The following is a 13,508-nucleotide window of genomic DNA, read 5'->3' as shown; positions in this document are numbered from 1 at the left end:
TAATAATGACGGTACAAATCCAATTCGGTCACCAGCAGATTTAAAAGTAGTGAATAAACCTGTGGTGTAGGCTTTGTTTCTTATGCACCTTGCTCAGCGCTTTTAAAAACAGTTACGACATGCACTCTTGTCTTGTAAAATTGTCATGTAGGAATAAATCCTCTCCCATATAAAACATGTAAATGCTCTAGTTGGATTGGTTCTGACGTGGTGGTACACTGACGTCCAAAGACAAAAAGTCCCGCTGCATTTACATGCTGCGGAACAAGCTCTCTGTCTGATTTGTCAGCGACTTGCAAAGCAATTGCTTGTCAGGGTGGTTGTTTGAGTGTTATTAAAAGCAGACAGCTCTCTGACCGATTGTCTTCCCTTTCTCTCCTCAGTTTACAGCTTTCTCATACTTAAACTCCCAACTTTTACAGCATATCTCTTTGGATGTATATCATCCACTTTTATTTTAATGCTATTGTCAGCAAATACACACTTTTTGGGAGGAGAAAAACCAGTGGTTTGGTTGTTGACAGATTTTGAGCCAAACATTACTACAAGTCTTTAAAGGGAGTATTGTCTAACTTGACAACTGAAATGAATCTATGGATATCAGCATTCCCTGTCGTGGTGTAGTGACCCCGACTGATACTGATCCATTCATCCTTTGTCAATTTCATAATTTTAGTCATTTTCATATCTAAATACCAGTTTAAATTTCCTTTGAAGGGATATTTGACTACTTTTAGGAAATGCTGTCTCGTTCTCATGGTCGTCTGTCCCTACTGGGAAAAGGTCAGGCAAAGTAACTTTAGTTATCATCCCTGTCTGCTGTTGCAACAACTACGGATAGTTTACAGCACAATGTCAACTAGATCAACGATGACAAAAGTAGTAACTCAACATGAAGACGAAAAAGAAATGACCGAGTTAAGCTCAGAGACCTCCACACCCACAGGGGGTCCCGTTGAGTTGTATAATATGCAAAAGCTTGACAAGTAATTTGAAACTAAAAGGAGCGGTCTAATTATTTAAAATCATCTAATGGTAGGGGTCAGCCCTACTTGTCTGCAGACTGGACATGCACTTCGCCTGATAACACACACTAAATTAGCTAAGCCTGTTTAACTTGTTATATAACTCCGGCCATTCATTTCTAGTTAAATCCATTTCGATCTCTTTCGATCATTTGAAATTAGTTCAAATGATACAATCGTGTTAAAATTTTAAATCAATTTGACTTGACGTGTGAAGGCACACAAACTATTGGATACTTTCATCAGGGGTCTAAGAATAAAAGCTTTCTTTAAAAAAAAAAAAAACATTAATTATTTTGGCTTTCGAAGGCATGAAGTCTTTGTTTATGATAATAATTTAAATTTAAATAATTTTCAGGATCTAGTGAAGAAATAAGAGATTTGGTTGTTGCATAGACGTAGGTGTTTTCCTCTCCACTGCTGCCTCATAGTTGCTCTGTTGGGTTCATGAGCAATGCTGTTTTTGATTGTGTTTTATTTTTTAATTGGTTTTATATAAATATTGGAATTAATTGGATTGACTGAATTTGATTGAATTGAATTGATATGGATTGTCGTTGGACTGTATGGAAGTCATTTTTTTTATGGTTTGTCATGCCTTTTGTTTGCTATACAATTAATGTGAATTGAACTAAAAATAATTGAAAAGTAAAGAATAAAGTGATTTTAACACATTACTTAAAGTTCCAACATGTGTTTGGCACTGTTCCATAAAGCAGTTTATTTTAATTGATTAATTGATTAAAATGTCTCTGATACTGTGATAGAGTAGAAACATGTCCCATTAGAGGGAAGCCTGAGCTCCAGCAGCTCTGACACCCTGAATAGGATTAACGTGGTTATGGAAGATGAATTACAGAATATTACCTAATATAGGCCGATTTAATTTCCAATCAGTTAAAATTATTTACACATGTGGACACATTTGTGCCTCTACACACTGGATTTAAATGCATGGGTCAACATCAGCTTTCATCAAGGTCTGCACAAGCTATTAATGACGCATTTGTTTGGATCAGGTGCATTAAAGTAGGAAAACATAGGAGAAAATGCAGGACTGGAATCGGGCAACTCTTATTTTGAAAAAAGCACTAAAACCAGCCTGGAAAAAAATAGCTGGTTCCTCTGGAAAAGATTGGAAATAGTTTCAGAATAGTGACATGTTAAACTTGTGTTAATAATCATTACAGGTGCCTTCAGTCTTTCAGTCAGTTTGTTTAAAGGGTGAAAATTCATCACTCTGCTGTTAGGTATCATGGGTTCACCACACTGAGGAGATCAGAAATAAAACTCTAGACAAGCTTGTTAAAAGTAAACGCTGCTAGATCATCTCCAAGCAGCTTGATGTTTGTGCAAATTTCTTTCAAGTTTACGGTTCATGGGACTAGAGCCAAACTGAAGTGGCAGCTTGAGGAAAATTGATGATACATTTAACCAACAGATAATGTGAAAGGTAACCAAAGAGTCCAGAACAACCTTCCAAGGAGATTCAAGGTGAACTCCAAGGTCAAGGTGCATCCGTGTCGAACTGATGTCCCGTCACACTATTTCAGTTTGGTTAAGAGGTTAAGAGGCTCAGTTATGTTCTAGACTGGAGCTACTTCACAGCATCTGGAACTGGGTGGTCTGAATCTGTGCAGGGCCAATAAAATCTCAAGACTGTTGTATTCTGGAGTGAAATGTGCCGCCCCGTGTCATGAAGTTTGGTCTCAATCTGGAGACGGCATGTTTCTGTTAATGTGAGGGTACCGACAAATTTGCACACATCTGTATTTTTTTAATATCAGCAATTTAGCATCCACTTGGTGGAGCAGGGGCAAGGTATAAAAAATAAATGCACCCTGTCCTGCCTTTATAGTTGCCATAGTAACCTAGCGCAGTTTGTTAAACTGTATCTGCAAACCTTCTTTACCTTCTTTCGCGTTTGGATATTTGATTTATTCCTTCTGCTGTGAATTTTAACATCACCAGTTTTTAATTATAGATAACGTCTTCGTCAAATGGGTTGATTTTTTTTTTTTTTTTTTTTTGGGGGGGGTTGGTTCAGGTAAAAGTTCCTACAGGATCAAATATCAAAACAGATTGATAAGATTGTATCAACATAGTAAGATTATTACATTTGCAAGTAAAATCTGCCTATAAATGCACTGATAATGATTGAATGATTTAATTCCTTCAGTCTGTCCGACATTTATTCAATATCAATGAAGAGCTTTCCATTTGCTTTCGATGTGAGACATTAACATTCATTACTTGTGCCTGACCATATTCAAATGCTGCTCAAACATGATTTGATCTGAGATATGGTCAGGACAAGAATCAGGAAGAATTTACAGAAAATGTAATTGGAAAACTGTGAACATGACCGGCTCCACTGCGAGTGATCTAAACGACACCCACCTTGTTGTCGCTGTCCTGGCTTCAGACGTCGATAGCCTGCTTATCTTGGTTTGAAATATACCCCACAGGTCTTCAAATTCAAGTAAATACACCTTTAACTAGACAATACATGGAATTATTTATTATTAACAGAACCAAACTGTAAGGTGTATGTTTTTACAAGATCGCTTCCATTCATTGAGACCGAATGTCTCTGGAGTTCCTTTGAGCAATGCACAGGCTTACTGGAACTTACCGGAACAGCCTCACTTGGGTGAGTGACAATAGGTCTTGAATAGTTTCCACTAGGGCTGTTCGATTTTGCCCAAAAATAAAATCTCGATTTTTTTCTCTCAAAATCCGATTTTCGATTACGATTATTTTGTGAATTGACAAAAGGCAAAGAAATGATTTCAAATAGGCTGTTTTTTTATTGAACATTTGCCCCATTGGGCTTTAAGTGCAAACTTTGCTCTTATTAAACCAAAAATGAATGAATAAAGTGCAAAACTCTGTAAAATAAGTTGGAAAAAAGTTTTAAAAAATATAATAAAATATAAAGTTTTATCTCTGGAAAAAAAAAATCAGCAAATCAGCACTTGCAAACATACAGTAAGTTATATTTCCAATTAACTAAAACAAGACATTTTCTAATTAAACTAAACTGGGACTTTGCATGCTAAATAATAATGCAACCCATGAAGGAGGTAGAGGTGTGTAATGTCAGTCATTACATTTGCTATTCACATTTGCAAGTTTTTTGCAAGGAACACGAGCCGGTCTACGGCATCTGGCTTGAGGGATGCCCGGTGGCATGTTACAACGCCCCCTCCTACACTAAAGAGCCTCTCCCATGGGGCACTTGTCGCAGGTATTGAGAGGTATTTCCATCAATCATTAATATGGTATCAATCATTAATATGTGTGCAGACAAATTAAAAAAAAAAAAAAAAAAAAGTGAAAAATCGATTTTACGATTTTCACGTTTTAACATCGTTCTAATTACATAATCGCGATTACAATTTAAAATCGATTAATCGAACAGCCCTAGTTTCCACTTGTGAATAATCTTTAATACTGTTAAATTGTTTAGAAACAGCCTTATAACCTTTTGTAGACAGATGGCCGGCACCTGCTGTTTCTTTAAGGTCGTTGTTGATGTCTTTCCTGATTGGCATTATGTTAACACACCTGAACTATCCAGAGAAGAAAACTGACCAGATTGCTTCCCCCGATGTCCGATCAGGTGAAGTTTTAGTTTATTCATTTTTTATGTCCTTTTTCCACATCTTAGTTTAGCTTTTGTTAAATGAGAAATGACACAGTGAAATGTGTGTTTCTCTCGAACTTGAAAACGTTGCTCGACACGGTTACGTAACAGAAACTTCACCAGCTGCTACAGGCACGAAGCAAGTCGAGAGCTGTTCATCTTCGACTTTGCACGCTTCGCTCCATTTTTCCATGACTAAGACCTGACCTTTTGATTTTAGCTTAACCCTGACCCCGTCACCCTCACTCTGTCCTTCCGAGGGATTAAACCCCACCGATCCTGACACTGAAGACGAGCCAGCATCGCAGATTGGAATGACACATGCCTCGTTACGGGCAGATTTAGTTCGATATGTCTGCGCCTTACGCAGAGGGCTGTGAGAGGGATGCGATTAGGACACAAAACAAGAATGGATGTGAGATAAAAAGCTGGAAAGTCGGGCCGACCTGGACTGGACAGCTTACGAGATGTGGAAGACATCTGCACTAGATAGATATCGATATGGAAATGCACAGAAGTCAAAAATAAGACTAAAGTTACAGTTTCTTTTTGTTTTGTTTTTTAAGAAACTTTATTTCAATTTCAGAAACATACAATAACATTAAAATAAATGGCAGACATCATTCAATAATATAAAATACAAACATACATAGGCATCATTATAGTCCAAAAAAATATAAAATTGTTCTCTTCACAAAAAAAGCTCAATAAAGTGCAAGTAATAATAAAAGGAAGGCAATACATTCAGATATCCGTAAACATTTATTTTATAAGGTTGGCAGTGGTATTACATTTTTTGTTATTAACCAATTGTATCGTCTCAAAATACATTTTCAAATCAACTTTAAAGGGAACTAAGGATGGACAGGATTTGGAGAATTTTGTCCTATGAATGTGAAACTTAGCAACAAGAATCATTAAGTTGACCAGTTGTTGAATTCTGTAATTTTGGTTTTCGTAATAAAGTAAGATATCTTTAGCTTCTAATTTAATTACATTATTAGTTTGTATGTCAAAAAATTCTTCACATTTTTTCCAGAAACTTAAAGTATGTTCACATTCATAAAACAAATGTATGATGGTCTCTTCGTCATGTTTACAAAACACACATCTGCTATCAATGTCAACTGCATGTGCAGTTTCACTAGTCTGTCCTACAAGATCAACAGCTGCACATTGGACTTAAAGATACCAAATTTCAGTGCAGCCACTTTCACTCAGCTGCAACATTTTGATTGATTTTTCTGGCCTCTGTTTATATAACCATTGACAAGAGCCCAGAGGAAACCCACAAGGTACCTCAAAAATGTGTATATGTACTTGGGAAAAGTGATTCAATTTAAATTGAATAATACCTTATTTATAGCCAAAGGGACGTTTTATTGTTGTAATATAAATCCAGAATTAATAAATGCATGATACCTTTGAAATATTCATTAAAATGAGTTCATACGAGTGCATAAGAGAGGGAGCCATGGTTGAAATCTCTTATGCACAGGAGACGGTGGTATTCAGAAATGATCTATTTATTTGTTTGCAACTATAAATGAGGTTCAACTACTAATCTTCTTGTGTGGCTCTTTTAACCTCCCCTGAAATTCATGCTGGCTTTCTTTTGTCACCTATTCTGCAATTCTCTACACAAACTTGTCTCAGTTTGGGTTCCTGTTCCTGTTTTATTTTAAAAGCCTGTTTTTTTTTTTTTTTTACTTCCCTTGTCTCTATCTACCCTGATCGTTTACACCTGTGTCTCATCAAGTCCTGTGTGTATATCTTCTCATTTTTGTCAAGTTTGGGCTGTTGTTTTTGATTTTGTTTTGGATCCTGCTCAGCAGCACTTTTGCTGAATAAAAACCTTTAGTTTTGAACTCCTGCCGCCTCCATCTCCTGCATCTGGGTCCAACATGTTTGGATGTTAATGTGACATTTCCAGTCTTGTTGTTTTATGTGAAATGTTTGAGATTTAATCAGATCATGATTCTCTTTGGTCAGTCTAATCAAAATACTTTTGATGTGTTAAAGTGGCTAGATTCAGGTTTTTTTGAACATGTTCTGAGAGTATGGTACATTTTGATGTTTTCCAGAAATTATGACAGCTTTTTTTTTTTTTTTTTTTTTTTTTTTTTCTAAAGGGAATAAAATGTCTTGTTTAAACTTTCCTTAATTGAAAAAACTAATGAGAAACTGATTCAAAAGCAGACATAATCTTAATCAGATGTTTCTTCAATGTCGGAGACACTTTATGAATCACACTGTATAAAAGCAAGATATTCAAGTTTGTTGGATTTTGAAAAGTAAGTGTCCTTGTACCGTTTATTAACTTTTCAGTGAAATTTGATCCTGAATTGTCTGGAGGCCTTTGAAAGACTTCAAGTGGTAAACTGCTTCCACATCACAAAGCTGCTTAAAATTCAGCTCATATTTATGAAAATATGATCAAACAAAGTCCTTCACTCCACTTGTTCACGTATTTCAGCTAAAACAGTTCCTCTTGTCAAGAATGAATTCATTGATTGGCCTCAGGGAAGTCTCCTTTAATAAGTTGGATGCATCTTTACAGGAGTCATTTTGCTCATAACCCACAATGTCATCTCAATGTGAAACTATTTGCTGACTCATTTAAGTCACTCTTGATGATTAGGTCAGGAAATCGTCTGAACTATAAGTGTATTAGAGTGAAATATTCTCAATTTCTTTGTTGCACAGAATAGTTTTGTGTTCCTGCTGTGTGTTTTGCAGCCAAGGCTCCGCGAGCAGCTCCCTGGAGGAGGTCCACCTGGACGGGTTCCCCCCCGCCCCTCGGCTGGTGGAGATGCGCCGGGACCCGGTCCTGGGCTTCGGCTTTGTGGCCGGCAGTGAGAAACCGGTGGTGGTCCGCTCCGTCACGCCAGGTGGGTGCCGCGACCAGAAACTGCAGGCAGTAGAGTGTGTATTTATATGATAAACTTGGAAAGCTGAAGATTCAGACAATTTATATTAATACAAAAGATTAAAAAATCCTATGAAATAAACTTGCGTTGTATTATTTCCATGCAGGCTGTTAATTAACATCCTCTAATGACGCAGCGAACAATGAAAATAATGTTTTCTTAACTTTTGCATACTGATGTTGTATATTATCCATGAAGATAAACCTTAAATCATATATACAGCCATGAGGATGTCATTATACAGTAGTTAGTATTAGGCGAATGCAACCTTTGACAAACAACAAACTGACTTTTTTCATCATTGTAATATTTATTCAACATAATTGCAGCATAAAAAAGAAAATAATTGATGTGGACAATACAAATATCCCCATGATTCCATAGCTTAAATCCATATTTAGCAGCAATAACTTGGTTAATCACTCACATAAGTTTGTTGAGGTTTTTTTGGGTGTGGCTTTCTTAAAGGTATTGTGACATGAAAAACACATTTTTATTGATTTTTTGAGTTTTGTTGGGTGTCTTGACATCAATTACACCCAAAAAGGAGGAGGAGCGGGGCAATGATTGACAGGAAAGGGGGAAAAGGACGCGTTTTTCACAGGCAAAAAACACCGTCATAAAAAAAGCCAGGCATGGAGTACTGGAGTGAAGTTTTTCTTGTTACGCCCTTTTAGACACATTTGAGGGATATTGGCCAAGACTTTTAATAGTGTTAAAAGCATGTTAAAAATTATGTCACAATACCTTTAAAGGCTTTCCAGAGCAATTCATTGGGATTGAGGTTTGAGCTTTAAGGTAAATGTAGCTGGAATATCCATTATTAACAACTGTGTTGAAAGTTTTCCACTCGTGAATAATCGTTCTTCTTGTAGAACATTGAAGTTGAAATTGTTTGGAAATTGTCTTTTTAACTTTCTCTAGATGTACAGCTACTAACTTTTGACCACTGCTATGTCTTTCCTTCTTGGCATTGTGTTAATCCACACCTGAACGCTCCAGATCAACAAGCATATAAACTTTTCAGCTTTTATAAAAGGTCTTCAGTCCTGCTGATGATCAACTGATCAGGAGTTTTTGATTGGTAGCCCCTGTAACTTGCCTTCCTAAAGATAATGTAGCAGTAATAATGCCCACATTAATAAATTAGAAGGCAAATAAAAAGAATCATTAGTCAGAGGTTGAATCTGTCTTACCCACAATCTTAAACTCAGAACGGTTTATTCCTCCACAGAACTCACATGAATATTGAGTGCTGCTAAAATATGATAATGCAACAGCTGAAATGGAAAGAAAGTCATTCATACGATAAAACCTAGAATACATATCTCAGTGCCTTCAGCTGTGCAAAGTGAGTGCTTTTCTCTTTCTTGGTTTGATATTGTTGGGCTAATCAGTGGTAGCAGCTGCTGCAGTGATTGTTAGAAGTCATGCTCAGACTGATGTGCATATCCGTCTCTCCTGCAGCCCCAACCCTACCTGGGTAATAAAGTACATCAATACGGACCACATGCTAGAAAAACAATTGGAAAATTGTTTGTTTTGGGTAGTTTTTTCTGAAGAGTCTGTTGGTCGATTTCCTAAATTGCTGTCATGATAATTGCACACTCCAATCAGCCGTCAGATCCATCGGCTGCACAAAGACACGCCGTCATTAAACGTCTCCCTAATCAGTCAGATTTGAAAGCAGACAGCTGAACTAATGAATATTCTAGTTGGTCATAAAAGCGGGTACAGATACTCAAATGAAGAGACAAATATACTCAATGGAGTACACCCAGTACTCGAGTTGAGGGGGGATGAAGTAAAAACGGTCCAAATCATCCCCCCTGTAAAACTGCCATCCCCCCTTTCCATCCCTTATGTCATTTCATCAATGAATGTGGTTTTACTGATATTTCAACATTTAGAGTCATCACCAGAAAAATAACAACAGAAAAATAACTTATTTGACAATTTTCACCGGTTTCAAGTACATTTTCACTTGAAATAAGTAGGAAAATCTGCCAGTGGGATTTATCTTCTTATTATAAGCAAAAAAATCTTGTTCCACTCGCAGATTTTTGTACTTATTTCAAGTGAAAATCTACTTGAAACAGGTGAAAATTGTTGTTTTTTCCAGTGATGAGTCTTGTTTTAAGAGATTTTTTTTTACTAAATTGAGACATTTTAACTAGAAATTAAAGCTGCAAGCAGCGATGAACGGGCCCTCGCACTCAGGGCCACCGCCCCCCATTAGCATATCAGAAATGACACCACCCACGACTTCCTATGTCAAACCATTAAAAAGTTATAGCAGAAAAAAGGGACAACCAATCAGAAGAAGGGGCGGGGCTAATTCAGGCCAATGAAGGTCAAGGACTCCATACAGAATCTGATGACACCACCCACGACTCTCTATGTCAAACCATTCCAAAGTTATAGCAGAAAATCGGGACAACCAATCAGAAGAAGGGGCGGGGCTAATTAAGGCCAACGAAGCTTAAGAACTCATTACAGAGTCCCATGACAGCACCCACAACTTCCTATGTCAAACCATTCAAAAGTTATAGCAGAAAAAAGGGACAAACAATCAGAAGAAGGGGCGGGGCTAATTAAGGCCAACGAAGCTTAAGAACTCATTACAGAGTCTCATAATACCACCCACGACTTCCTATGTCAAACCATTCAAAAGTTATGGCAGAGAAAAGTATTCTAGGGGGCGCTGTTGAGCCGTTAGGCCATGCCCATTAATGCAAACTGTGAAATATCAAATTTATCGCCAAGTCTGTCTTGCATGCAAAATTTGGTGACTTTTGGAGAACTATCAAATATGGACCAATCAGATTTCAAAATGGCCGACTTCCTGTTCGGTTTCGGCCATGGCTCCAAGAGACTTTTCATTAAGCTGTGCCATGATACAGGTGTGTAGCGATTTTGGTGCATGTACGTCAAACCGTATTGTGGGGCTTGAGGCACAAAGTTTTCCGGGGGGCGCTGTTGAGCCATTTTGCCACGCCCATTAATGCAAACCATGAAATATCACATTTATCGCCAGTCCTGGCTTGCGTGCCAAATTTGGTGCCTTTTGGGGAACTATCAAATATGGACCAATCAGATGAAGGGGGGGTGCGCTTGTTGGCGTCTAGCGTCGCCACGGTAACACTTTTGAAAGAGAAAAGTAATGCGTGTAGTCGCAGGATGGAGACGCACATTTTGATGTATAACACATCTGGGTTCACGATACGGTTCGGGCCGTATTAATTCTCGAAGGAATGGCATATATTGCTCCAAAATTACGCGATTAATTCAGAATGTTCAAAATGGCCGACTTCCTGTTCGGTTTCGGCCGTGGCGCCAAGAGACTTTTCTTTAAGTTGCGACATGATACAGGTGTGTAGCGATTTTAGTTCATGTACGTCAAACCGTATTATGGGGCTTGAGGCGCAAAGTTTTTTCTGTCTGAACCAATCAGATGAAGGGTGGGCGCGCCTTTCGGCGTCTAGCGTCGCCACGGTAACGCTTTTGAAAGAGAAAAGTAATGCGTGGTGTCGGAGGATGGAGACGCACATTTTGATGTATAACACACCTGGGTGCACGTTACGGTTCGGGCCGTATTAACTGCCGAAGGAAGGCATAAATTTCGCCAAAATGACATGATTAATTCAAAATGGCCGACTTCCTGTTCGGTTTCTCGACATGACGCCCAGAGACTTTTCTTTAAGTTGGGCCATGATACAGGTGTGTACCGATTTTCGTGCATGTACGACAAACCGCATTGTGGGGCTTGAGGCACAAAGTTTTCCGGGGGGCGCTGTTGAGCCATTTTGCCACGCCCATTAATGTAAACCATTAAATATCAAATTTTTCGCCAGGCCTGACTTGCATGCAAAATTTGGTGACTTTTTGGGCATGTTTAGGGGGGCAAAAAGGCCTTCCTTTTGTCAGAAAAATAATACAAAGAATTCCTACAGATACAATAGGGCCTTCGCACTGAAGGTGCTCGGGCCCTAATAAGACAAATATTCTTGTTAAGATTTTGAGTTTTTGCAGTGATCCATTTTACATCCTGTGAAGGACAGAATCATATTGATAAGTTCAGAAAACTGTTTTTATTGTTGTTTTGATGTATTTGATGTAAGGCCAGTGGATATTTAAAGCTTACATAAGGCTGCATTTAACTGCTGCTATGTCATTCCTGCAGGATTTCTGCAGGTGTTTTGGTCAGTGCTATTATTTGTAATATATTATATTATTTGTAATCAGCATAAATTATCTGTCCCTATATGATAAAATCCACCATCCCCCTTGATTTTTTTTACAACTCGAGTACTGACTACACCTATGCTATTTATTATGCTTTAATTTGCACAAAGACAGTCCATCTCGTGTAATCTTCAGCAGACGAGCTGGATCTCTCTGGCCGTCGCTTGGAAAGGGCGTTCTGATGAGCTATGACTTATTTGCATGCTTTTGCGTGTGCAGGTGGTCCATCGGAGGGGAAGCTGCTGCCTGGCGACGAGATCATCATGATCAACGATGAAGCCGTCGGCTCGGCTCCGAGAGAGAGAGTCATCGATCTCGTCAGGTAGCTGCACAAGAGACTGAATTACAGCCGGGGGGTCGGGGGGTCTGTTTCCTTTTCATAGAGCCAGACACAGTGGCATGCAAAGGTTTGGGCGCCCTATGGTTGAGATCTCTTGTACTGTAGATAGTTAATGATAAATTAATGATTACTTACTGCAAACACAGCTTCTTTTGGCATTGGGAAAAGGAGCCTGAGGGCACTCTGCAAGATCATTGCATAAAATGACCCTCCTTTGCTTATGGTTGCTTTTGTTGCGCGTTTCTGGCCCTGTTTGGGCTATTTTTGACCAAGAGCCATGCACACTGCTCATTTAATCTCTACTTAATGATGTACATGTCGGAGGACTGCAAACCAACGCTATTGATACCATGTCTTTGCAGTTTTTTTGTGCAAAATCCCAAAGCTGAGGAAGCACAATGGTTGTTTTCTAAGTTGTCTCTGAGCACTTTTGTGGTCGAATATCAGATTTGATTTGTCTTTCCAGTGACTTAGCAAGAGGCTCCATGTGAAAGTTTTTTTGGTCTTCTAAAAATCCACTTGACATCCATTATCTTTCTTAAAGACATTCCTCGTAGGTATCAATAAAGTACCCGATTTGAGCTATGGAGCAACACCACTTGTGACCACAAAGAGACACTAATTACTGTGTAAATGAATGAGGATGGTCCGGTACGTCAACTAATACCAGATACACTGAGAGCAAATACAAAAAAAAGGGACGATATGTAGACACGGATGAAGAAAGTGACACCTGATGCAGGTTGGACCACAACCTAGAAATGTGCAACACCCTGCTAAACCCTCATAAGAATCAATGAAGCACTGCAAAGACTAAAGGTGAAAGTGAAAAACTCACGCAGTGATGCTTAAAGGGGGAATTGTGAGCTGAAGACATAACGGTCAGAAAATGATTTACGACTGTTGAAGCAAAGTTTGAGTTAGCTCAAATCTCAAACCTCTGGTGCATAAACACGTCTTTTCCCCTCTCCCAAGCAAGAAGACAGTATAACAGCTACTTAATTGAACCTTGCTTTTAAACAGCTTGAACCTTTTTTAATTCCACATTCAATATTAATCACAACGACAAAAATGACATACTGAATGAGATTCTAGTCATTCCTCTTCCTTTCTCGTTGTTTCTTAATTCGTATTTCCGCTCGTCTGCTTAATTGTTAGTTAATGCATTTCTGCTGGAGAAACAGAAGAGACCCTCCTCACGTACAGTCTGCCACGACTGAAATCACGCTTCGCCTCATCGAATCCACGGTCACGTTCTCAAAATTAACCGGGGAAACTAATGAGTCTGTTTGCGAATGCTTCTGGTTGCGGCTGCATCT

General features: G+C 38.5%; 1 protein-coding gene across 7 annotated transcripts in view; it reads left to right on the top strand.

Moving 5' to 3' along the window:
* The window catches only part of LOC133425070 (FERM and PDZ domain-containing protein 4-like), a 94,039-nt gene that overhangs the window by 59,195 nt on the left and 21,336 nt on the right, over positions 1 to 13,508 (top strand). For 6 of the 7 annotated variants that reach the window (XM_061715731.1, XM_061715735.1, XM_061715733.1 and 3 more), the window contains exons 3-4: positions 7,414 to 7,565; positions 12,069 to 12,171. In XM_061715731.1, coding sequence (XP_061571715.1) covers positions 7,414 to 7,565; positions 12,069 to 12,171 — 255 coding nt within the window. Of the gene's footprint in view, positions 1 to 7,385; positions 7,566 to 12,068; positions 12,172 to 13,508 lie in introns of all 7 variants that reach the window. The other variant, XM_061715736.1, reaches the window with a different exon arrangement.

This window comes from Cololabis saira, chromosome 24, assembly GCF_033807715.1.
Source record: "Cololabis saira isolate AMF1-May2022 chromosome 24, fColSai1.1, whole genome shotgun sequence".
Classification (NCBI taxonomy): domain Eukaryota; kingdom Metazoa; phylum Chordata; class Actinopteri; order Beloniformes; family Belonidae; genus Cololabis; species Cololabis saira.
The sequence above is the reverse complement of the archived record's forward strand: the minus strand, read 5'-3'. Positions and strand labels throughout refer to the sequence as shown.